The sequence below is a fragment of the Pseudorca crassidens genome, chromosome 8 (assembly GCF_039906515.1).
Source record: "Pseudorca crassidens isolate mPseCra1 chromosome 8, mPseCra1.hap1, whole genome shotgun sequence".
Taxonomy (NCBI): Eukaryota; Metazoa; Chordata; class Mammalia; order Artiodactyla; family Delphinidae; genus Pseudorca; species Pseudorca crassidens.
The window spans coordinates 35,378,699-35,405,607 of record NC_090303.1 but is presented as its reverse complement, the minus strand read 5'-3'; the positions used below and the strand labels follow the sequence as shown (position 1 = coordinate 35,405,607).

Below are 26,909 nucleotides of genomic sequence, written 5' to 3'. Positions count from 1 at the left end.
TTAAATTTATTTATTTATTTACAGCTGCATTGGGTCTTTGTTGCTGCTCACTGGCTTTCTCTAGTTACGGCAGCTGCATTGGGCCTTTGTTCCTGCTCCCGGGCTTTCTCTAGTTACGGCCTGTGGGCTTCTCATTGCAGTGGTTTCTCTTGTTGCAGAGCACAGGCTCTAGGCACTAGAGCTTCGGTAGGCTTCAGGCTTTGGTAGTTGCAGCACATGGGCTCAGCAGTTATGGACCCTAGAGCATGTGGGCTTCAGTAGTTGCGGCATGTGTGCTCAGTAGTTGTGGTGCGTGGGCTTCAGTAGTTGTGGCGCACGGGCTTAGCTGCTCCGCGGCATGTAGGATCTTCCTGGACCAGGATCGAACCTGTGTCCCCTGCATTGGCAGGCAGATTCTTAACCATTGTGCCACCAGGGAAGTCCCTGTTTGGGTTTTTTTTATGTTGAGCTGTATGAGCTCTTTGTATAGATTGGAAATTAGTCCCTTGTCAGTCACATCATTTGCAAATATTTCCTCCCAGTCTGTCAGTTGTCTTTTCATTTTCTTTATGTTTTCCTTTGCTGTGCAAAAAGCTTATAGGTTTGATTAGGTCCCATTTGTTTATTTTTGCTTTTATTTCTATTGCCTTCAGATACTGACCTAAGAAAACATTGCTACAATTTATGTCAGAGAATGTTTTGCCAATGTTGTCATCTAGTGTCAAGTCTTATATTTGAGTCTTTAAACCATTTTGACTTTATTTTTGTGTAGGAGTGAGGGAGTATTTTAACTTCATTGATTGACATACAGCTGTCCAGCTTTCCCAAACACTGATTGCTGAAGAGACAATCTTCTCCATTATATATTCTTGCCCACTTTGTCTTAGATTAGGTGACCATAGGTGTGTGATTTTATTTCTGGGCTCTCTAATCTTTCCATTGATCCATATGTCTGTTTCTGTGCCAATATCATGCTCTTTTGATTACTGTAGCTTTGTAGTATGTCTGAAGTTTGGAGGGTTATGCATCCAGCTTTGTTCTTTTTCCTCAGGATTGCTTTGGCAATCCTGAGTCTTTTATGGGTCCATACAAATTTTAGGGTTATTCCAGTTTTGTGAAAAATGTCATGGGTAATTTGATAAGGATCACATTAAGTTTGTAGATTGCTTTGGGTAGCGTGGCTGTTTTAACAACATTAATTCTTCCAATCCAAGAGCATGAGATATTCTTGCCATTTCTTTAAATGACCTAAAATTTTCTTTATCACTGTTTTATAGTTCTGAGCATATATAATATGTCTTTCACCTCCTTGGTCAGGTTTGTTCTAAAGTTTTTTATTTTCTTGATGTAATTTTAAGAGACATTTAAAAAAAAAATTTTCCCTTTCTGACATTTCATCATTAGTGTAAAAAAAAAGGCAACAGATTTCTGTATGTTATTCTTGTATCCTGCTACTTTGCTGAATTTATCAGTTCTAGTAGTTTTTGTGTGGAGTGTAGAATTTTCTACATAGTGTATCATTTCATCTGCATATAATGACAATTTTACCTCTTCCCTTCCTATTTGGATACCTTTCATTTCTTTTCCTTGTCTGATTGCTATAGCTAGGACTTCCAATACTATGCTGAAAAGTGCTGAGACTGGGCATCCTTGTCTTGTTCCAGATTTTAGTGGGATGGCTTTCAGCTTTTCACTGTGTGTATTACGCTGGCTGTGGGTTTGTCGTAAATAGGTTTTATGATGTTGAGATATGTTCCCTCTCTACCCACTTTGATAAGCTTTTAACACGAATGGATGTTGAATTTTATCGAACGCTTTTCTTACATCTATTGATATCATCACATGGTTTTTATCTTTTCTTTTGTTGATGTTTTCTTTTGTATCACATTGATTGACTTGTGTATGTTGAACCATTCCTTATGACCCTGGGATGAATCCAACTTGACTGTGGTTTATGATTTTTTTTTTTTTTTTGCGGTACGCAAGCCTCTCACCGTTGTGGCCTCTCCCTTTGCGGAGCACAGGCTCTGGATGCGCAGGCCCAGCGGCCACGACTCATGTGCCCAGCCGCTCCGTGGCATGTGGGATCTTCCCGTATCAGGGCATGAACCCATATCCCCTGCATTGGCAGGTGGACACTCAACCACTGCACCACCAGGGAAGCCCTCTAGTGTCCTTTATCTTTCTTTGTAGCCTTTGTTTTAAAGTCTATTTTGTCTGATATGATTGTTGCTACCACTGCTTTCATTTCCATTTGCATGAAGTATCTTTTTCCATCCCCTCTCTTTCAGTTTGTGTGTGTCCTTTGCCCTAATGTGGGTCTCTTGTAGGCAGCATATTGTATGCTCTTCTTTTATCATCTAATCTGCCACTCTGTCTTTTGCTTGGAGCATTTACTCTATTGACATTTAAGGTAGTTATTTATAGACATGAATTTATTGCCATTTTAAACCTAGTTTTCCAGTTCATTTTGTATTTCTTCTTTCTTCCTTTTTGTTTTTCCTTTTGTGGTTTGATGGCTTTTTTTAATATTATGCCTGAGTTCTCTCCTTTTTGGTTTTTGTGAATCTACTGTATGTTTTTGATCTGTGGTTACCCAGCTTTTCTTGTATGCTAACCCATTAATATATCTACTTGCTTTAGACTTGTAATCATATAGGATCAAACATATTCTAAAAAATACCCCCCAAAACTACATTGTCTTACTCCCCTTCCCCATATTTTACGATTTTTCTGTCCTCTTTACATTTTTGTTTATCCTTTTGCTATTCATTGTATTTTCACTTTCACAAATTTTGATTTTTAAAAAAATCTATGTACTGTCTTAAGTAATTTACAATTGTGATTTCTTTCCTGTAGATTTTTGCTTCTTTTTGCTTCTTTTCTATTTAGAGAAGACCTTTCAATGTTTCTTTCAGGGTAAGTTTAGTATTGCTTTATTTTTTAAAATTTGCTTGTCTGAGAAATTCTTTATCTCTATTTTAAATTATAATCTTGCTGAGTAGAGTATCCTAGATGGCAGGTTTTTCCTTTTCAGGACTTTGAATGTATCTTGAGACTCCCTTCTGACTTGCAATGTTTCTGTAGAGAAACTAGCTGATAGCCTTAAGGTGGTTCCCTTTTAACTAGCTCTTTTTCTCTTGCTGCCTTTAGAATCTTAACTTTTGCCATTTTAATTATATGTCTTGGTGTAGGTCTGTTTGGGTTCATCTTGTTTGAGACCCTCTGTGCTTCCTGTACCTGGGTATCTCTTTAACTGTGAGAAGTTTTCAGCTAATTTCTTCAAATACATTTTCCATTCCTGTTTCTCTTCCTTCTCCTTCTGGCATGCCAATTATGTGTAGATTGGCCGACTTTATATTATCCCATAGACCTCATATATTGCTTTCATTTTTTTTTTATTTGTCTGCTGTTCTGATTGATTTCCATTATTATATCTTTTAGATCACGTATTAATTCTTCTGCATTATTTAGTTTGCTATTAATTGCCTTTAGCTCAGCTTTCATCTTGGCAAATGAGTTTTCTAATTTTAATGGGCTCCTCTTTACAGTTTCTAGTTCTAGTGCATTTCTATTGATAGCCTTTAATTTCTTCAGTATTTTTATTACCTCCTTTTTAAATTCACGATCTGGTAGACTGGAGAGGTCTGTTTCATTATTATTTCTTTCAGGGGCTTTCTCTTGTTCTTTTATTGGGACTGGCTCCTCTGCTTCTTCATTTTACTTATATTTCTCTGTGAATTTAGGAGAAACTTACCTACTGTGAAGGGTTGTTTTTATGTGGGAGCATCCCTGTGTAGCCTGTATGAGTCTAATATTTTTGGAGGGCTGTTTTCAGTATGGATGCCTGCCACATTTTTCCTCAGTATGTGCTGGCTGTTATCCCCTTGATTGATAGAGGGTGTGATTGGTGGTGTGGTGACCAGAGCCCTGAAAACGTTTCAAACTTCTGTTTATTCCCAGTGATTAATGATTAATAGGAACTGAAGAGAGGATAAGGGGTCTAGTCTAGGCTAGGGGATTTTAATGAGCAAATTCCAAGATAAAAAGGAAAAACCTAGATTAATGTAGCATGTGAGAAGTGTTTTGAAGTATATATGGAAGATACCATCATCAGAGGTTTCTGTATCAGATAAAAGCAACTGTCATTGTCACTTTATTCTAGGCAAGGCAAATGACCAGCTCTGCCTTTTCAAAGCTACTGACATTGTGAAAAACCATGAATAAATCTAGTTTCAAGTTCAGCATACGCTTTTCTTCAAAGATGCAAATTATTTTAAAATACAGCATTGATTAACAGAAGCAGCAACTGAAGCAAAATACAATAAATATGTGGGAATTTATTTTGCTAAGCCACGAAGTATTTTTCCATGAATAGCATCAATTTAACAGCTTCCTTAGTATTTACCAGAAGGGATTTAGAATTGTTTCACTAAACATTAATTTTTCACATTAAGTCAGACATTATAATTATGTATTTAAATTTAAAGGAAGTATTTATACGACATTTTCTGGGTATGGTACTACATTAAACTCTTGAGAATATGGTATAGCTTGTTTTAAATCTTTTTCAAATCATCCTTCCTTTAAACCAGTGCTGTCCAAAACAAAGATAATGTGGGCCCCTCAGATGCAATTTTTAATCTTTAAAAAAAAAAAATGAAAAAAGCTGATTTAATTGTAACATTTTATTTACCCCACTGTACCAAAATATTATAATCTACCAATATACAAAATTGAGATATTTTACATGTTCTGTACATCTTCAACATCTGATGTGTACTTTATACTGATACCTCATCTCTATTTGGACTAGCTACATTTTGAGGGCTAAATACCCACGTGAACCTAATGATAAGGAAAGATACTGGCCTGCACATTTCCACTGTCTGGCACATGTGCTTGTAGACAAACATTGTGAATGACTGCCACTCTCCAAATTCTATATTCTATCATTACAGATTGCATCTACTACTTTGGGAACCCATACATTAACAAACATTAAACAATGTAAGACCAGTACTACTATGTCTGATACTAGATAAATGGCAATGAAAATGGCTGCCATGATCACAACTAACAGTGAGTAGACAATCTTCTTTTTCTCTGCAGCACTTACCACAATTAGTAATTTTCTGCATTTCTTACTTATATTGTGTATGTGCATCTGTTTTTCCTATGACATTCCATGAGGGAAGGAATTATTTCTACCTTGTTTGCCATTATACCCCTGGACCTCAGTAGAATGTGTTTTACACACAGATCATCAAATACCTGTTACCTGAACGAACACAACCTTGCACTGATTATCAGGCTCAACCAGCTTGTCATTTCATTCTTCACTGTTTGTTTTCCAATAGTTAAGACATATTCCACATTTTCTCAGTGAAAGCAGTGAATAGCTGTTTTCTCTTCATAATAATTTCTAGTAGCTTAACTCAAATATTAAAAGTAGGGAAGTTCCCCACTAGTCAGAATCACATTTTTCCTGTCTTCAGCACACTCTCCTCCTCTCCAACACACAACAAAAGCAGAATGGTTGAGGCACAAATGAACAAGTGTCAGAAAACAGCCTCTCCATCAACCTCTTAGACTGAGAGAGAAAGGAAAACAACATGCATGCACCTAGAAGAAAAGAATAGTGAATATTGTTTCCTACCACACAGTCAGTAGTGGCAAGGTTCTTAAGAGCTCTGGAAACTTCAGAAACTCCTTTGGCAAACCATTCTAAGTTAAACAGTAGAAATACTGTAGTAGCCATGATAAAAGAAATCCTAAAACTGGTAATTTAAACAAAGCAAAATAGCATGTCATGTAATATCATGACTAAATGTGAAACCTGTAACAACAAAAAAAATTCTAAAGCCCAAGCTCAAATCTCATTCTGTATGATATGAAATAACAGTATTTTAAAAGTCCTTTTGCAGACTGTAGAAATCATTTTATTTAGAATGTATACACCGGAAGAATGAAGGAGTTGAGATTGAGGGCAGCTCTTACCTTTCTATTCTGTCTATAGTAAAATAGCACTTTAATAACACTGGCATTTCCCAAATTTATCTGTTTTGTAATTTTAGCACCAAAAACTCAACTCCTCATCAAATGTTCCCTGTTTTGCAAAGTACTGTAATACAAAACATTTCATAGTTCAAACTTTAGTCATCTGTTTTGTGTACATCAATTTTTAAAAAACCAAATCATATTTAAAATGCACTAAAGAAAATTACTTTTTCCTTTTCTTTTTTGGTGCATGTTCCAAAAGTGGTGCAAATTCAGCCTCCTCACTGTGCTTGCTTTTCTTTTTTTCCTTTTTATGGTCACTTTGGTAACCACTGGAGTCACTGCCTTGGAAAACAGGGTCCTGGTGCTTTTTCTTCTTCTTTGGCTCTTCCTTCCAGAGGCCATTCACATTGTTATTAATCTGCAGATCCGCCTCTTCCTTCATGGTAACATCTGCAAAATCTGCTAGCTCTGTGATACCACTTTCCACTTCATATGGCTCTGGGTCTTTCTTCTTTTTCTTTTTCTTCTTTTGAGGTTTTTCAGTAGCTTCCTCAGTGCCAGTTTCTGTTACTTCTTCAGAAACTGCAGAGCACTTGGTTTGTAAACTATAAATTAGTTTAAAAAATTTATAGAACATTAAGCAAAAATGAAAGAACAAAATAAGATCAAGAATATTCCCCACATGCTAAGATTTTTCTAAATAATGACAGTAGTACAAGATACCATACCTAGGACACAAATTTAAAATATTCTATCCTGTTATCTCCCAGCACAGTGACATGTCTTGGAAATGTTAAATTTTTTGTTTCCCAAGTACTTTTCCTAGACTGTTTCATATATAAAAATGACAAACTTTTGTCAAAAACATGCCTTCTAAATTTTAGCTTGGTTCAGAAAACCAAACTGAACACTAAACATCACCATACCCAGCCTTACCAGCCAAACCAGTGACATTTGATAGGAAAAAAAAAAAAAAAGAAAAAAACTTCTCCTATCTATCAAAGTATTGGAGTTCCCCATCTACTACCTCAATCCTTGTTTCAAGTAATAGTTCATTGTTCTTCTTAACCTATGCTGAAGCAGTATGACTTCAAAGTTGTGAATATTTTATAAAAACAAGGATCAATGAAGTAGCCCTCTCTCTATAGAACTGCTGTCCCATAGAGTAGCACTAGCCACCTATTTAAATTTAAGAAATTTCAATAAGATAACTTAAAAAATTCACTTCCTCAGTCACACTAGTCACATTTCAGATGCTCAAGAGTGAGGCTTGAGCAACAAGCTATATTGCACAAATATAGCACATTTCTATCATCACAGAAAGTTCTTTTGGACAGCTGCTCTAGAACTTTAACCCATACTCTTGTTACTTATCAAGGCCTTATCAAGGCCGAATCTAGAAAAAGTTGCTAACACAGGATGCGAAGAGTTCCCCCCCCACCCCATTAAACTTGGCTCCCATGAACCCAGGCTCAGGATCAAAGTAATTCTTACAAGAATTCCAAACAAGAAAAATACAGAAATTAAATGATCTGCCTGGTATAATGACAATAATAAAAGCATTATTTTTGTTTCAACTGTGTAAAAACAAAAGGGTAATAGTTATGCAATATGATTAAGCTTCTAGTAGTCTCAAGTTCAGGGATCAACTTTTAAAAAGATTACCAACAAACTAGACAACAAAAATTGAATTAATAAAATACAGACCAGTTAGATGCAGAGCTTCAGAATATTCAATGCACTGTCAGAGCACTTATGATTCATATTTACATTGACTTTATGGTTTGAAAGTACAAATATTCCAGTAAAAAAAATTAACTTTTTAAAAGCAGGATTTATGTTTCCTAAATTCAGAATTTAATAGAAACGATTAAGTATCAAAATGATAATAATGTGATTAGGAACTGACCTAGTGATATTCAGTTTTCCCCGAATGCAGAATACTCCAGCAGCATCTGAGTCTAAACGAAATACTTCAAATTCTAGTTCATCACCCATGTTTATCTCCAGAGTCTGCCACTGCTCGGCTGGCATCTGCTCAGGTTTAGGAATGGAGGCATTGAAGCACCCATGTACTAAACAGCCAATGTGGCTGGAAGACACTTTATTAACTGTACCCTGGGAAGAAGGAAAAAATATTACATCAAGAAGAGAGCCAAAGAGTTAAAGGTGAAACAAACTTTACAGTCTTCAAAGTGATCTTCAAATAGAAAATGTCAAAATAATGGTATAATTCAATATCGAAAAAGTCGATCCTCATTTAAAACTTACCACATATTACACTAAAATACCACTTTAGGAACACTGTAGAGTTTTAGAAAGCTCACCTTGAGCATGGCTATTTTAACTAAACCATAACATTACTAGAAGCTTTAAAACTAAATAATAATAAAATAACAATACTATATGATTTTAAGGTTAAAATGAAAATTTCCAAGAAACTTAGTTTTCTGTTCCCCTAGTTGTGAACATATATAAAGTATATGAATGAAAACCCGAAGCATTTTTTTAAAAATCACATATTTTGAATTATAAAACTGTAAGAAATATTAACACATATACAGTGTTGTTTAATGGCAGTACCTCCTTCCACATGTGACAGAATAAAAAGGAGTCTGGAGTCCAGAATGGTACCTTCTGGATGGTCTGAAGGATCTGTGCTACATCTATACATTAGAATATTATTCAGCAATAAAAAGAAGCTACCAAGCCAAGAAAAAGACATGGAGGAACCTTAAACACATTTGTATGTGAAAGAAGCCAATCTGAAAAGGTTACATACTCTGTGATTCCACTATATGACATTCCGGAAAAGGCAAAACTATGGAGACAGTGTAAAAAAAAAAAAAAAAGTAGTTGCCATGGTTTCCGAGGGAGGGAGCAATGAATAGGTAGAGCACAGAGGATTTTTAGAGTGACCAGTTATTCCATAGGATACTGTAATGTTCGATACGTGTCATTATACCTTTGTCAAAACTCAAAGAATGTACAAAACAAAGAGTGAACTCTACTGTAAACTATAGACTTTAATAATGTATCAATATTGGCTCAACAATTGTAACAAATGTACCACATCTGTATGTATGTCAATAATAACTGAAATTGTATGTTTATGTGAGGTTTTTTGGGGGGGAGGGGTGTGGAAGGAGGTGATGTATATGAGAATGCTATACTTTACATTCAATTTTTCTAAAACTGTTACAAAGTTTTCAATTAAAAAATACTCAATGAGCAAAGAAAAGTTTTCAGTGTATGGGTTGAGAACACTGAATATGGGCAAGAGAATGGAGCTCAAGGACCTATGAAGTCCTACACACAAGAAAACAAGATTGATCACAGACCTACACAGAAAAGCTAAAACTACAAAAATTCTAGAATCTTATAGAAGAATATCCTTGCAACTGAGGGGTAGCCAAGTTTCTTAGATAGGCTTTAGAAAGTATAATATGATAAATTAGACTGCATCAAAATTAAAAGCTTCTGCTTGTCAAATGGTACCATTAAAAGTTAATAAATAAGACACAGACTGGGAAAGAATACTCACAATACAGTTACCTGAAAAGGATGTGTACCAAAACTATGAAAAGAATACAAAACCCCAGTTAAAAAGGGATAAAGTACTTGAACAGGCCCTTCTTACCGAAACATATGAAAAAGAGCTCATGAGGGAAATACAAATTAAAACCGTAAGGAAAAACTACCATATGCCCACCAGTAAAATCAAAAGACAACATCAATTGTCGGCAAGAATGCAGAGCAACTGGAAGTACTGAAGGGGATATGAGTTCTCCATAAAGTTAAACACACGTTTACCCTGACCTAGCAATACTGCTTCAAGTTTCTACTTAGGAGAAATGAAAATACATGTTTACAATAGCTCTGTTCATAACAGGTCCAGACTGGAAACAACTCAAATGTCCATCAATGAGGATGGATAATCAAATTGATAATCAAAGTACATATATACTCATATAACTGAATACCATGAACGATTAGAAGACAAAATCCACCAATATACCCGACAGCATGGACATTACTCAAAAACATGACCAAAAGAGGCCAGACTGTGAGTGTATAACGAAAAATTCCGCTAATAAGGAATTACAGAACAAGTGAAACTGATTTATGATAATGAAATCAGAATAGTGTTTGTATCTAGGATAAAGGGGATTGACCAGGACAGGGCATGAGAGTCACTTCTAAGGAGAGAAAATGGTATATGCACTTGTCAGAATTCACTGAGCTGCACAGGATGATCTATTGCATTTTACTGGATGTAAATTAAACCTGATACATTATATTGTATGTAAACTATATCTCATATTATTAAATGGAAAAAAAATGGTCACATGTATTTGAGGACTGGATCTTATTGTAGGGGACAGAGTAAAAGGGATAATTTAACTTCATTTCACTTTCTGTACAATTAGAATGTTATTTCCATGCACATATTTACATTTATGATAATTTACAAAAAGCAGATGACAGTTTAATTTGGGAATTTTAAAGTACAAATCTACCACCAACTTTAATAGTATGGAGGTTATAGGATCCCAGTTTGGAGGGCAGGGGTACTATTTCTAGCAGTTCAAATGACATTGAAAAACATTTTTAAATTAGAAAGGCCTTGTAATTTTGTTATAGTGAAATCTGACCTACATTTTAATTAACAGTATCAAGGGCTAGTTAACAGTTCTCATGGACTAAACAATTCCTATAGACATTTAGTTAAAGGAAAAAATACATATATAAGTACATATGAACACAGAGAACTGCTGGTGGGAAAGGAGCAAGTGATGTGGATAAATGTACACATTTTAGTAGATTTCACATCAACTTCTGCATTTTCACCTTCTCTTAAAAAACAAAAAACTGAAAGACCTTCCCCACAGGGCCTTCATTTCCACAGCACAGTATGGATGCCCTGACCCCTATCATTCATTTCCATTACCTGCCTGGTCCCACAGCTATTTGGATTTGCAACTCCAGTTCTAATTTTAACCCTTTAAAATCATTCTGATGGTATACAGAGAATAAATTGGATGGGGCATATACTCTGTACATGCACGTCAGTTTTAGTATCATGGAGTTTAAAAACTTGCCTAGACTGCCACTGAACAGAAAAAAGAATGAAAATAAATGACATTGTTTAAGACACCTCTAGGACAATATCAAGTGCAGTAAGATTCACATGATAGGGGACACAGAAGGTTAAGAGAGAAAGGGCCTGAGAAAATATCTGAAGAGATAATAGCTGAAAACTTCCCTAACCTGGGAAAGGAAAGAGGCACTCAAGTCCAGGAAATGCAGAGTCCCACACAGGATGAACTCAAAGAACATGCCAAGACACACTGAAAAGCAATAGATAACCTACAAGGTAACTCCCATAAGGTTACCTGCTAATATTTCAGCAGAAATTCCATAAGCCAGAAGAGAGTAGCAAGATTATTTAAAGTGATGAAAGGGAAAAATCTACAACCAAGAATAAATACCCAGCAAGGGTCTCATAAGATTTGATGGAGAAATTAAAACCTTCACAGATAAGCAACAGCTAAAAGAATCAAGCACCACAACACGAGATTTACACAATAAATGTTAAAGGAACTTCTCTAGGCAAAAAAGAAAATGCCACAACTAGAAACAAGGAAATTACAAAATGCAAAAACTCACCAGTAAAAGCAAATATAGTAAAGGTAGGAAATCACCCACATGCAAAGCTAGTAGGAAGGGGAAAACATTAAAGTGGTAAAAATCACCTACATCCACAATAAGCAATTAAGGGAAAGAAAACAATTAGATGTAAAATATGGTATCAAAAATAGTAATCATGAGGGGAGAAGAGTACAAATGTAGAGCACTTAAAATGCATTTGAAATTAAGAGGTTAACACCTTAAAAACAATCACATATATATACATATGTGTTTTATATCTATATATGTATGTTATATACATATATGTGTTTTTATATATATATATAGAGAGAGAGAGAGAGACTGCTCTACAAAAACCTCATGGTAACCACAAACCAAAAATCTATAATAGATACACACAAACAAAAGACAAAAGGAATCCAAACATAACACTAAAGCTAATCACCCACTCACAGGAGAATAAAATTAAAAAAGGGGAAAAAAAGAAAGACCTACAAAAACAAGTCTAAAACAATTTTTAAAAACGGCTATAACAACATACATATTGGTAATTACCTTAAATGTAAATGGACTAAATGCTCCAACCAAAGGTCACAGACTGGCTGGAGGAGATCAAGATGGCAGAGGAGTATGATATGCAGCTCACCTTCTCCCACAAAAATATTAAAAATACATCTACTAGTGGAACGATTCACAGAGAACATCTACTAAATGCCAAAAGAAGACCTCAGACTTCCGATCACAAGAAAACCTCCCCACAGCCACGCAGGATAAAAGGAAAATGAAAAGGAAGGAATCGCAATGGGTCCTGCACCCCAAAGAAGGAGCTGTGAAGGAGGAAAGGTTCCCACACCCTGGGAAGTCTCTTCACCAACAAGGAGATCAGAATGTATGGAGGGATAGCTTCATAGCCCAAGAGGAGAGAGCAGCAACTGGTGTGTGGAAGGCAAAATGGAGAATAACATGCACAGAAGACCGGCACTGCCACACTGCATTCCCCAGCCTGAGACACTCCTCTGTTGGTGTGGGAGGGGGCTGGGTGCTGAAGCTCAGGCTTCAGAGGTCAGACCCAGGGAAAGGACTAGGCCCACCACGAGTTTCTTTCCCCTGTGAGTGCTCTCAGACAACAGGACACCGCTATAGGAGCTCCAGGGGTGTGCTGAGTCACTGCCACCACAGCAGGCTCCTGAGGCTGGCATGGACTGCTGCTAAAAGACCCACAAGCAGGCGCCAGGCCCTGCCCTGTCCCAGTCCAGGAGTGCATGGAGAGCAGCACCCATACGAGACCCTTCAAGCGGGCGTGAAGCTCTACCCCTGCTGTCCCGGGAGTGCACAGATAGCACCAGCCCATACGAGACTCATGAACAGGCATCAAGTACAGCCCCCAGTGTCCCAGGAGGGTGTGGAGAGTAGTCGCCCATAGAACACCCATGAGCAGGTGCTAGGCCCTGCCCCTGCTGTCCCAGGAGGGCATGACAACAGCCATCCATACGAGACCCACGACCAGGCAACACGCCCTGCCCCCGGTGTCCCAGGAGTGGAGCGCGGGCACCCACACAAGACCTTTCACCAGGCGCCATGTGCTGCCCCTACTGTCCAGGGAGCATGTAAGGAAGGCTGTACCTACACACCCCATATCAAGGGGATAATGGCAAGCACACACTGAGGAAAGAGACAGCAAGCATCCAAACTAAAAGCAGCCTCTCAATTCCAGAAAACATGGCAGAGTAGAAGGACTTGAGCTAACCTCCTCTTGCAGAAACACCAAAATCACAACTGCTGAACAATCATTGATAAAGAAGACTGGAACCCACCGAGAGATATTTTTACATTCAAAGACAAAAAAGAAAGTGAGACGGCAGGAGGGGCATTTTCGCAACATAATCAAATCCCATACCCACCAGATGGGCAACCCACAAACTGGAAAATTAATTATATTGTAGAGGTTCTCCCACAAGAGTGAGCCCCATGTCAGGCTCCCCAGCCAGAGGGTCTGGCATCAGGAGAAGGAATCCCTAAAAGCACTTGGAAGCACTTGGCTTTCAAAGCCAGCGGGGCTTGAGTGTAGGAGCTCCACAGGACTGGGGGAAACACAGACTCCACTCATGGAGGGTGCACACAAGGCTTCACATACACTGGGACCCAGCATAATGCAGTAACTCCATAGGAGCCGGGGCCGGACTACCTATGGGTCTTGGAGGATTTCTGGGGGGGGGAGGTGGGGGTCAGCTGTGGCTCATGGCAGGGGCAAGAACACTGGTGGCAGAGGCCCCAGAGAATACTGATCAGTGTGAGCTCCCCTAAAGGACATCAAGACCTGGCCCTACCCAACAGCCTGCAGGCTCCAGTGATGAAAAGCCTCAGGCCAAACAACCAGCAGGATAGGAAAACAGCCCCACCCATCAGCAGACAAGGTACTTAAAGCCACACTGAGCTCACAGCCACCTATAAACACACCCCTTGACATGGCCCTGCCCACCAGAAGGACAAGACCCAGCTCCACCCACCAGGGGGCAAGCACCGGTACCTTCCACCAAGAAGCCCGCACAAGCCTCAGGACCAGCGTCACCAACAAGAGGGCAGACACCTGAAGCAAGAGGAGCTACGATCCTCCAGCCAGCAGAAAGGAGACCACAAACGCAGAAAGTTAGACAAAATGAGATGGCAAAGAAATATGTTCCAGATGAAGGAACAAGATAAAAACCTACAAAAACTAAATGAAGTGGAGATAGGCAACTTACCTGAAAAATAATTTAAAGTAATGAGAATAAAGATAATCTAAGATCTTGGGGGAAAAATTGGCAGCACAGACCAAGAAGTTGCATGAGGTGTTTTTAAAGAACAAACAGATGAACAATACAATAACTGGAATGAAAAATACAGTAAAAGAATTAATAGCAGAATAACTGAGGCAGAAGAACAAATAAGTTAGCTCAAAGACAGAATGGTGGAAATCACTGCCATGGAACAGACTAAAGAAAAAAGAATGAAAAGAAACGAGGACAGTCTCAGAGACCTCTGAGGCAACATTAAATGCACCACCATTCGCATTATATGGGTCCCAGAAGGAGAAGAGAGAGAAAGGGCCTGAGAAAATATCTGAAGAGATTATAGCTGAAAACTTCTCTAACGTGAGGAAGGAAACACTCACTCAAGTCCAGGAAGCACAGAACCCCATACAAGATAAACCCAAGGAGGAACACACCAAAACCAGACTGACAAAAATTAAAGAAAAAATATTAAAACAAGGGAAAAGTAACAAATAACATATAAGGGAACCCCCATAAGTTTATCAGCTGATTTTTCAACAGAAACTCTGCAGACCAGAAGGGAGAGGCACAATACATTTAAACTAACGAAAAGGAAAAGTTTAAAACAAGGAATACTCTACCCAGCAAGGCTCTTGTTCACATTTGACAGAGAAATCAAGTACTATAGACAAGCAAAAACTAAGAGATTTCAGTACCACCAAACCAGCGTTACAACAAATCCTGAAGGAACTTCTCTAGGTGGAAAAGAAAAGGCCACAACTAGAATCAAGAAAATTACGAATGGGGAAGCTCACCAGTAAAGGCAAACATAAAGTAAAGGCAGGAAATCGTCCACACACAAATCAGCAATCGTGAGAAGAGGAAAGTACAAACGCAGGATATTGGAACTGCTTTTGAAATTAAAAGATCAGCAACTTCAAACAATCTTGTACATATACAGACTTCTATATCAAAACCTCCTGGGAACCACAAACCAATAATCTATAATAGATACATAAAAAAGGCAATCCAAACACGTCATTAAAGATAGACATCAAATCACCAGAGTAGAGAACAAAAGAGGAAGGGAAGAAAAAAGACCTTAAAAAACAAATCCAAAACAATTAACAAAATGGCAATAAAAACATTCATATCGATAATTCCCTTAAATGTAAATAAACACTCCCGACAAAAGACACAGACTTGCTCAATGGATACAAAAACAAGACCCGTATATATGCTGTCTACAAGAGATCCACTTCACATCTAGGGACACATACAGACTGAATGTGAGGGGATGGAGAAAGGTATTCCACGCAAATGGAAATCAAAATAAAGCTGGAGTGGCAATACTTATATCAAACAAAATAGACTTTAAAATAAAGAATGTTACAAGAGACAAAGAAACTACATAATGATCAAGGGAACAATCAAAGAAGATATAACAATTGTAAATATATATGCACTCAACATAGGAGCACCTCAATATATAAGGCAGGGCTTCCCTGGTGGCGCAGTGGTTGAGAGTCCACCTGCGATGCAAGGGACACGGGTTCGTGCCCCGGTCCAGGAAGATCCCACATGCCGTGGAGCGGCTAGGCTCATGAGCCATGGCCGCTGGGCCTGCACGTCCACAGCCTGTGCTTTGCAACGGGAGGGGCTGCAACAGTGAGAGGCCCAGGTACCGGAAAAAACAACAACAAAAAATATATACGGCAAAATGCTAACAGACATAAAAGGAGAAACCAGCATTAACACAATAACAGTGGGGGACTTTATCATCCATTTTCATCAATGGGCAGATCATTCAGACAGAAAATCAATATGGAAACACAGGCCTTAAATGACACAAAGATGGACTTAATTGATATTTTTAGAACATTCCATCTGAAAGCACCAAAATACACTTTCTTCTCAAGTGCACATGGAACATTCTCCAGGATAGATCACATCTGGGGCCACAATAAACGCCTTGGTCAATTTCAGAAAACTGAAATCATATCAAGCATCTTTTCTGACCACAATGCTATGTGATTAAAAATCAACCACAGGAAATAAACTGTAAAAAACACAAACACATGGATGCTAAACAATATATTACTAAACCAATGGAACACTGAGGAAATCTAAGAGGAAATCAAAAAACAACTAAAGACAAATGACAACAAGAACACGATGGTCCAAAACCTTTGGGACGCAGCAAAAGCAGTTCTAAGAGGGAAGTTTACAGCATACAATCTTACCTCAGGAAACAAGAACAATCCCAAATAAACAACTTAACCTTACACCTAAAACAATGAAAGAAAGAATAACAAACAAAACCCAAAGTTAGTAGAAGGAAAGAAATCAAAAGATCAGAGCAGAAATGAATGAAATAAACAAAAACAAACAATTGAAAAGATCAATGAAACTAAAAGTTATTTCTTTGAAAAGATAAAGAAAATTGATAAAAGTTTAGACAGATTCATCAAGACAAAAAGCAGAGTACTCAAATCAGTAAAGTTAGAAATGAAAGAGAAGTTGCAACTGACACCACAGAAATACAAAGGATAATAAGAGACTACAACAAAACAACTATATACCAATAAAATGGACAACCTAGAAGAAATGGAGAAATTCTTAGAAAGATACAACTGAACCAGGAAGACAAGAAAATATGAACAGACTAATCAGAAGTACTGAAATTGAAACAGTGATTTAAAAACTTCCCCCAAACAAAAGTCCAGGACCAGATGGCTTCACAGGTGAATTCTATCAAACATTTAAAGAACAGTTAACACCTATCCTTCTGAAACTATTCTAAAAAATTGCAGAGGAAGTAACACTCCCAAGCTCATTCTATAAGGCCACCATCACCCTGATACCAAAGCCAGACAAAGATACCAAAAAAGAAAAATTACAGGCCAATATCACTGATGAACATAGATGCAAAAATACTCAACAAAATACTAGCAAACAAAATCCAAAAATACATTAAAATGATCATACACCATGATCAAGTGGGATTTATCCCAGGGACGCAAGGATTCTTCAAAATACGAAATCAATCAATGTGATACAACACATTAACAAAGTGAAGAGTAAAAACCATATGATCATCTCAATAGAAAAAGATTTTGATAAAATTTAACATCTATTTACAATAAAAACGCTCCAGAAAGTGGGCACAGAGGAAGCATACGTTAACACAGTAAAGGCCATATATGACAAACCGACAGCTAATATCAAGCTCAGTGGTGAAAACCTGAAAGTATTCTAAGTTCAGGAACAAGGCAAAGATGAGCACTTTCAGCACTTTTATTCAACACAGTTTTGGAAGTCTTAGCACAGCAATTATAAAAGAAAAAGAAATAAACGGAATCCAAATTGGAAAGGAAGAAGTAAAACTGTCACTGTTTGCGGATCATGATACTATACATAGAAAATCCTAAAGACGCCACCAAAAACCAAGTAGAGATCAATGAATTTGGTAAAGTTGCAGGATTCAAAATTAATAGTTAGTCCCCTACATATGAACGAGTTCCATTCTGAGAGCACATTATAAGTCCAATTTGTTTGTAAGTCCAACAAAGTTAGCCTAGGTACCCAACTAACATAATTGGCTGTACAGTACTGTACTGTAATAGGTATATAATACTTTTCACACAAATAATACATAAAAAACACAAAAAGATAAAACATTGTTAATCTTACAGTACAATACCTTAAAAAGTACAGTAGTACAGTACAACAGCTGGCATACCAGGGCTGACATCAAGTGAAGAGGCAAGAAGAGTTACTGACTTGAGGATGGAGAGGAGGTGGGAGATGGCAGAGCTGAAGGATAGTCAGCAATAGGAGACAGAAGGCAAGCTGTGATTTCACTCACACCTGACGTTGATGGAAGGCACTTTCCATCTTTGAAAGTTTGCAACTTGAAGGTTCATGTGTAGGGGACTTACTGTATATAGAAATCAGTTGTATTTCTACACGCTAAAAACAAACTATCAGAAAGAGAAATTAAGGAAACAATCCCATTAACCATCATGTCAAAAATAATTGTCAAAAATAATTAAACACCTGCAAATAAACCTACCAAAGGGGGCAAAAGACCTGCACTCCAAAAACTGAAAAGAAATTGAAGACAACATAAACAGATGGAAAGATATACCGTGTTCCTGGATTGGAAAAATCAGTATTGTTAAGATAACCATACTACCCAAGGCAATCTACAGATTCAATGCAATCACTATCAAATTATCAATGGCAGTTTCAGAGAACTAAAACAAATAATTTTAAAATTTGTATGGAAACACAAAAACCCCCAAATGGCAAAAACAATCTTCAGCAAGAATACGGGAGCTGGAGCAATTAAGCTCCCTGACTTCGGACTATACTACAAAGCTACAGTCATCAAAACAGCATGGTACTGGCACAAAAATGGACACATAGATGAGTGGAACAGGATAGAAAGCCCAGAAATAAACCCATGCACTTAACGGTCAATTAATCTACGACAAAGGAGGCAAGAATATTCAATGGAGAAAAGACAATCTCTTCAATAAGCAGTGCTGGGAAAACTGGACAGCTACATGTAAAAGAATGAAATTAGCACATTTTCTAATGCCACATACAAAAATAAACTAAAAATGGATTAAAAACCTAAATGTAAGACCAGATACTCAAACTCCTGGAGTAAAACATAGGCAGAACACTCTTTGACATAAATCACAGCAATATTTTTGTGAATCCATCTCCTAGAGTAATGGAAATAAAAGCAAAAATAAAAAAATGGGATCTAATTAAATTTAAAATATTTTGCACAGCAAAGGAAACCGTAAACAAAATGAAAAGACCACCTATGGACCGGGAGAAAATATTTAAAAACAATGTGACTGACAAGGGATTAATTTCCAATATATACAAAGAACTCATAGAGCTCAGCATCAAAAAAAACAAACAACCCAATCAAAAAATGGGCAGAACACCTAAACAGACATTTTTCCAAAGAAGACATACAGATGAAAAGATACTCAACATCACTAATTACCAGAGAAATGCACATCAGAACCACAATGAGGTATCACCTCACCTTTCAGAACAGCCATCATCAAAAAGTCTACAAACAATAAATACTGGAGAGGGTGTGGAGAAAATGGAACCCTCCTACACTGTTGGTGGGAATGTAAACTGATGCAGCCACTATGGAGAACAGTATGGAGGTTCCTTAAAAAATTAAAAATAGGGCTTCCCTGGTGGCTCAGTGGTTGAGAGTCCGCCTGCCGATGCAGGGGACACGGGTTCGTGCCCCGGTCTGGGAAGATACCACATGCAGCGGAGCGGCTAGGCCCGTGAGCCATGGCCGCTAAGGCTGCACGTCCGGAGTCTGTGCTCTGCAATGGGAGAGGCCACAACAGTGAGAGGCCCGCGTATGGCAAAAAAAAAAAAAAAAAAATTTTAAATAGAGTCACCATATGATCCAGCAATTGCACTCCTGGGCATATATCCAGAAAAGACAAAAACTAATTCTAAAAGATACATGCTTCCAATGTTCACAGGTGCACTATTTACAATAGCCAAGACATGGAAGGAACCTAAGTGTCCATGGACAGAAGAATGGATAAAGAAGATGTGGTACACATACACACACACACACACACACACACACACACACTCATGATGGAATATTACTCAGCCATAAAAAGGATGAAATAATGCCACTTGCAGCAACAGGGATGGACCTAGAGATTATCATACTAAGTGAAGTAAGTCAGAGAAGAACAAGTATCATATGATACCAATTATACGTGGAATTTTAAAAAATGATACAAATAAACTTATTTACAGAACAGAAGTAGATTCACAAACATAAAGGACAAACTTATGGTTACCAAAGGGGAAGGGGAAGGAGGATAAATTAGGAGGTTGGGTTAACAGATACACACTATTATATATAAAATAGATAAACAACAAGAACCTACTGTATAGCGCAGGGAACTATATTCAATGTCTTGTAATAATCTATAATGGAAAAGAGTCTGAAAAAGAATATATATATATGTATATATGAATATATATCACTTGAATCACTTTGCTGTACACTTGAAACTAACAGAACATTGTAAATCTACTTCAATAAAAATTTAAAAAACTTACCTAGATTAAACTGATGGAAAATAATTTTTATTGTTTCCTTAAAAATGATTTTGTTACCTACAAAAGCAATCCTTGTGAATTCCAAGGTGTACAGTCTCTTAAAATTTTCCTAATTACATAATTAAATAACTATATAAAGAAAGATAGAAAAAAAAAGATACATACCATAAGTTTTTGCCCTGGTTCAGGGCAGAAAATAACAAAATCTGCTTCAATGTTAAGATGAATGTGTCCCTGATCATCATAAATATCTCCTAATTCACCCACTACTTTGATGTTATCATAAGCAATGGGTACACCTAAAAGGCTGTAAAAAAAAAAAAAAAAGATAGAAAAGAAAAATGATATTTATCCCCTTTTAATTGATTAGATATTCTGAGTCCAGAGTATACATCTCCTAATATAATCACCCATGACAAAAGCACAATAGTATATGATTAGTCTGCAAGAACTTTAGAAGTTCAATTTCGTCAAAGCGTTCCAAAATAATGGCTAAGTTAAAAATAATTATTCAAGATAGGTAGCCAGAAACAAAATGTCCAAGTATGCAAGAGCAGTAAGTTGACACTTCTTTCCTATTTCCTATTCATCTGAATTCTAGTCATGCTAGAATGAGAGAAAAAATGGGACTTAGCAAGAAAAATGTCTATTTCTGTGAATATTACTGAATCGAGGCAATTTTGGTATTATCCACCATTACCGAATTTCTGTACTAGATGGCATATATAGCAAGAGAAGTATTGGGGTCAAAGCTGAAGCCGCTGAATATTAAAGCCAATGACTTAATGGAGAAAAATCCCCAAACTGCAACTGTTGCTAGTATAACAAAATGATAACAAATACAACTATTTCATTTTTTGAGAACTGATTCTGACACTTTAATCTCTATGTTCGGGGCTTCCCTGGTGGCACAGTGATTGAGAATCTGCCTGCCAATGCAGGGGAAACGGTGAACCCTGGTCTGGGAAGATGCCACATGCCGCGGAGCAACTAGGCCCGTGAGCCACAACTGCTGAGCCTGTGCGTCTGGAGCCTGTGCTCCGCAACGAGACCGCGACAGTGAGAGGCCTGCACACCGCGATGAAGAGTGGCCCCCGCTCACTGCAACTAGAGAAAGCCCACGCACAGAAACGAAGACCCAACACAGCCTAAATAAATAAATAAATAAACTGTATGTTGATTAAACATACAGGATTAGGGGACAACTACTATTTCCAAATGTCATTTCCAAGTTCTTAAAAAATTACAGCTACTGGGGATTCCCTGGTGGCGCAGTGGTTGAGAGTCCGCCTGCTGATGTAGGGGACACGGGTTCGTGCCCTGGTCCGGGAAGATCTCACATGCCACGAAGCGGCTGGACCCGTGAGCCATGGCCGCTGAGCCTGCACGTCTGGAGCCTGTGCTCCGCAACGGGAGAGACCACAGCAGTGAGAGGCAAAAAAAAAAAAAAAACATTACAGCTACTAAGGAGTCTGAGCTGGTGACTTCACTGCCACAGCCACTACCTACATGTTTCCGAAAACTTTCCTGACTACCCCAGGCAAGGCTTAAATCATGCTGCCTCTACTCCTATAGGACTCTGAGCACTGTTCTTATTTACCTAATCTCTTTGTTTACATGTTTGGATTCCAGACAGGAGTCTAAGGCCTTTGAGAGCAGAGAATATTTTTGGTGAACTCAAACTTCTAGAATGGTTCACAGAGAATAAAAGTAAGAATTTATACCTAGTAGCAGTTGTTTAAAACAGCCAGGAGTCACTGGAACAGAACTTAATTAAATACCAAATTAGGAAATCCATAAACTCAGAGACTTACTCCAGAAAGCACCCTTTTGAATTACTAATTTCTGCATGTGGCTTTCCTAAGCAGGAACTATACCATCACAAAGAGAATATTAGGGGCCCAGAAAACAGAGAGAAAGGAGGGTTTTAAAAAAAAAGTAACCGCCACATGAGAAAGAAAACAAAATTAACACTTTGTTTCCCCTAATCAACAATTAAAGAGTTTCAAGTGGGGGAAAACTGTTGTCCCCTAAGGGGCATTTGGGAGTTTGTGGTACTAATCATAGTTGTCACACTGCAAAGGCCAGGGATGGGAAACATTCTGCCACGTACAAAACAGTCCTACACAATGAAAATTGTCCCTAGCTCTACATGAGTTAAATGAGTGGACAAACCTCATTTTATAAACATTTATAAACAGTCGGTCATAATACCTAAAAATATATGCATATATGCGTGTGTGTGTATGAACATAAAATCTTTGCATGGTTTCAATATAAGTTAAAATTTCCAGGAATATAACTAATATATAAATTCAAGAGTAGCTTGTTTTGCATGGAACTTTACTGAGAATATACACATTATTTCAGGATAGCATTTTACCACTATAGACACTGTATGTTATGTGAGCTGTCAACCCAAGATCCCTGCACCAATCTACATTTGCAACTGATACATTCACAATGATTCAAGGTTAAGGAGGCTTTATTCTGTCCAGGTAGTCATGCTTGAGCATCATCACGCTGAAGTACATTTTACTATATTGTATTAGAGCACTATATGAATGTTTTTTCAATTCTGTAGGTAGATTATACTATCTTTAAGTTTCATTTCAGTACACTAAAGTGTGTTTCCAATGACAGTAAAGGTAGTACTGCAAAATATTTCTTATAAGAGGGCGTACTGAGCTCTGCAGGTTTCAGAACTGCTGACTAGGGAATGTGACCATAGAGCCTAAACCCAAAAGAATTTGTGTAAATCCAGCAAACCTTTTCAGAAGCAACTCACTGCATAATATTTACTAGAAATCATCAGACAGAGACAGACACCTCAACATTATACCTTTCCCTCTTTTACCTTTGCTTTTCTGAAACCATCCTAAGTAGGTTTCAGGGCCGAGTGATAGCCTCACTTGAGATACTTAGAAAACAATTAAATCAAGTTTAAGGGATGATTAGACTGCACGCACACTTAAGACTTTTCTGGAACTACTGGGAGGTAACATTTGCCACCTTCAAATAACTCAAGAGCTGTCATATACAAAAGGGATAAGAAAATGACCTCTCAAAGATATAACTTAGAAATTATAATGTGGTTTTGGAAACCTACTCATTTTCTCTAAGCAGACTTTTCAAAACTGAAATGGTATTATCTTTAAAAAATTCTGTCACTGGGGAAAAAAAGGTGGACAGTGTGTCATGTAGAGGATGCTGTTGAGATAACTAACATGAGAGCCATTCTCAATTCTCCCCTTTTCCTTACTTCTTAAACAAAGAGCAGCATGTCCTCCTGATTGTATAGGATGGCCCCAAAGTCTGGAAACATAAACTATATATGATAAATGGTGGATCAGTATTACAATTCTTGATATATTCAATGTTTTGTCCCTCATTATTAATGCACAGTTTAATGTATGGTGCCCCTTTTGCACAGAATAAACTGGAGTTTTTAGCACACCCCAAAAATAATGGGGGGTAGGGTGGGGAGTTCAGATCTGTTCAGAGTGCAACTTAGGCCACATGGTCACACTGTCCAATTCAGTTACAGAAATTATCATTATCCAGTCAGTTCCTCATCTCTCTGGTGTAATGGTTCCTATTCTTCTAGCCTGTCAAAGTGTAGGCATTAATTAGTTACAGATCAAACATCTATGTTTCCAGATTTTATGACCACCTTACATATCCTTAAATCTCCCAAATGCATCCTCTCTAATCAATTTTCTCTTGGACAAGTATAACAAGCTCTTAATTTTTCTTCATATTTACTGTCTCATCCTCCTTAAACCATCACATAATGCTATCAAGTGGTTTCTTAAACTGCAAATCGGCTTATGTCCCAGACATCACAGGTACCACTGTCTCAAAAGTGTGCCAAGTTTCAGAGTTGGAGGTTACTGAGAGGACAAAGTGGTAACCCTGCTTCCTGCTTAAGCAAACAGAACAAACAAACAAAAAACACCTGGCAAAGGCAGGTGGGGAAGAGCAAAATGGCCATCCTTTCTGAATTATCCTCCACCCCATCTTTGAGCCACTGCCCTCCTCCCCAGCTGTACCCAATGTCTTTCCCCTGATATAAACTTTACTTCAGTTATAAAGTACTTACAATTAATTATCTGGGCAAAATGTTCTACTTCACAACTACTATCCATTTGTTTATGCCACTCTTTTTGCCCAGAATGCTGATATCTCAAAAGTACCCTCCTCCTACCAAGCTGTTCTCAAAGGTCCTAAGATCCAATTCACCACTTCTTCTTAACTTAATTTAGATTTCTGTCAAATTTTAACATTTCATTGATTTATCTGGCTTACATCTGTATCTTTACTAGTGCTTAAAGCTTCTTGAAACAGGGATCTTGTTTTTTTTTTTATATCCCAAGTCTCTAGTATACAAAATAGACACACAAGTGTGTGCTGGTGCTTGAAGGAAGCTGCAAATTCTAGATGCTTAACCTGTGTAGTGTTCAGGATCCCTTGAGAAAGTAGTGAAAACCTTGGATGCTTTACCCAAGAAAACTGACATAGGAAAACTGCAATTTCCATGGGTTCATTAAATTCCTGAAGGGCAATAACGAATCCCCAGGGAATCCACTCACTCTAGTTTTATAACCCTTACTTTCCAGCCAAGTGGTCTAGAGGAATAGTAAGGTATATCTGCCCCCTCCCCCTGACCCTCCACCCTTGTAATTCTAAGCGTTTTCAAGTTATTTTCGAATATCTTACTTTAAATGCAGCAAAAGGGTTTTGTTCACCTTCAAGAGCAATAGGCTTTCCTTTTCCCACTCTTAAAAAGGAAACAAAGTAATAGTATTTCTCTCATCCCTGATCAGATCCAAGAGAAGAGAAACCAGGGAGAGTACCAGGGCCAAAACAATAAAAACCGCCCTCCGTGGTTTATAAATAAACGATTGAACGAAGTATTAATGCTTCATGTATAATTTTCTATAAAGTGAGAGAGAATCTTTTGAAGTACTGCATTCCAAACTTTCATTATCAAATGAGAAAACATACAAAACTAACCGGTCTCCAAACCCCTGGTCTATTCTTACCTCTTCCTCTCGTGGAGCGAGCTTCTTCACCCCTTCCGCCGACACAATTCATGTCACCTTAACGTTTTCTTTCTTGCCTATGAAAGGGACTCTGTACAGATCTTGACCAGGGAGGCACTAGCCTCTCGAGGTGGACTGCCACTCCAGAATGCCTCGGGGTAAGCTCGCTGAGGCCGGTGAGACCTCCCATTCGCCCCTTTTCTGCTGCGCCATTAAGACGTCCACCCGCTGCCCCCTCCCGTGCCCCAAAGAAGGAGCAGTAAGCAACGTTATGATGTTTTCCGCTCTGGGAAAGAGAAGTGTAAGAGACTGGTACCTCTCGGAATAGCGCAGGAGCTCGGCATCGAGCTGTTCTCGGATACCGGTGCGTTTCCTGTTAAGGTAGCGCGGCGACAGTGCGATGTGTCTTCGGTGCGGCCCCGCCACCAGGCAGGAGTAGCGGCTATTCACGAGCGCACAGGCGGCCGCGTAGGTAGGCAATTCTAGGCAAGGCAAGACGCCGGCCGGTCCCACCACCGGCCCTTCTGAGGCCGCCTTCGGCCGCGGAGACGCTGAGCAACCCGCAGCCATGCGGCTGGTCAGGTTTCCCACGGCGCGCACTTGCTTACGCAGTCAATAACCGCCTCTCTCTGGACGCCGGGTTTCCACGTCATCCACCAGCTACCACGCCCCTAGGAAATTTCCTCTCCTGGCGCTGAAGTACTCAATTCTGACCAGCAGGGGGCAACCGCTTTTTCGCACTTGGACGCCTGTGGAGCTAGGAGCCTGTGGTTAAGCATTGAGCATGCTCAAAGGCCAACCATTAACCCGTCGCTCAAGAGACCGCAAACCCGTATTTTCGCTACGTCCTCATCGGATTTAGAATGTAGATTTATTCGGGGTTCACACTTTGATCATATCCAGTAGTACGGTGGTTTGGTAGGTTTACAAGCTTGGACGGTACAACAAATAAATTTTAAAATATTTATGGAATATATTTTGTGCAGAGAACCCAATCCTAAAAAACAGCCCAGATGCCTCAGACGCCAACACTTCTGAAAACGAAACCATCATCCCTCTCCAGCCCGGCTTCTCTTCTCATTCTGTATCACTAATTCAGGAAATCATACCACCACTTTCCAAATGGCTCGGTCTGTCATCCCAAGGACCTCTCTTGTACCCCCAAACGTCACACCAGCCCCAAGGCCTGTGGGACACAAAGCCGAAACATCACTCTGTTCGTACATTTCTTTCCGGCCTTGCATCCGAAACTTCAGTATTGCCTGTGGAAGCTTAGTTTTATGGTGAAGATACTCTGGAGCAGCCATGTCTCCATGAACTTGCCCTGTTTAAAGCCTCACACAGG

At 38.5% G+C, this 26,909-nt stretch overlaps 1 protein-coding gene across 1 annotated transcript; it reads right to left on the bottom strand.

Moving 5' to 3' along the window:
- Window positions 1-1,930: 1,930 nt before the first annotated feature.
- Window positions 1,931-26,296, bottom strand: POLR1F (RNA polymerase I subunit F). Its single transcript, XM_067746190.1, has 4 exons — window positions 25,881-26,296; window positions 20,685-20,826; window positions 7,892-8,100; window positions 1,931-6,587 (listed from the first exon to the last, which is right to left on the bottom strand). The coding sequence occupies exons 1-4, from the start codon at window positions 26,132-26,134 to the stop codon at window positions 6,203-6,205; spliced, it is 990 nt and encodes a 329-aa protein (XP_067602291.1). The 5' UTR covers window positions 26,135-26,296; the 3' UTR covers window positions 1,931-6,202.
- Window positions 26,297-26,909: the final 613 nt, after the last annotated feature.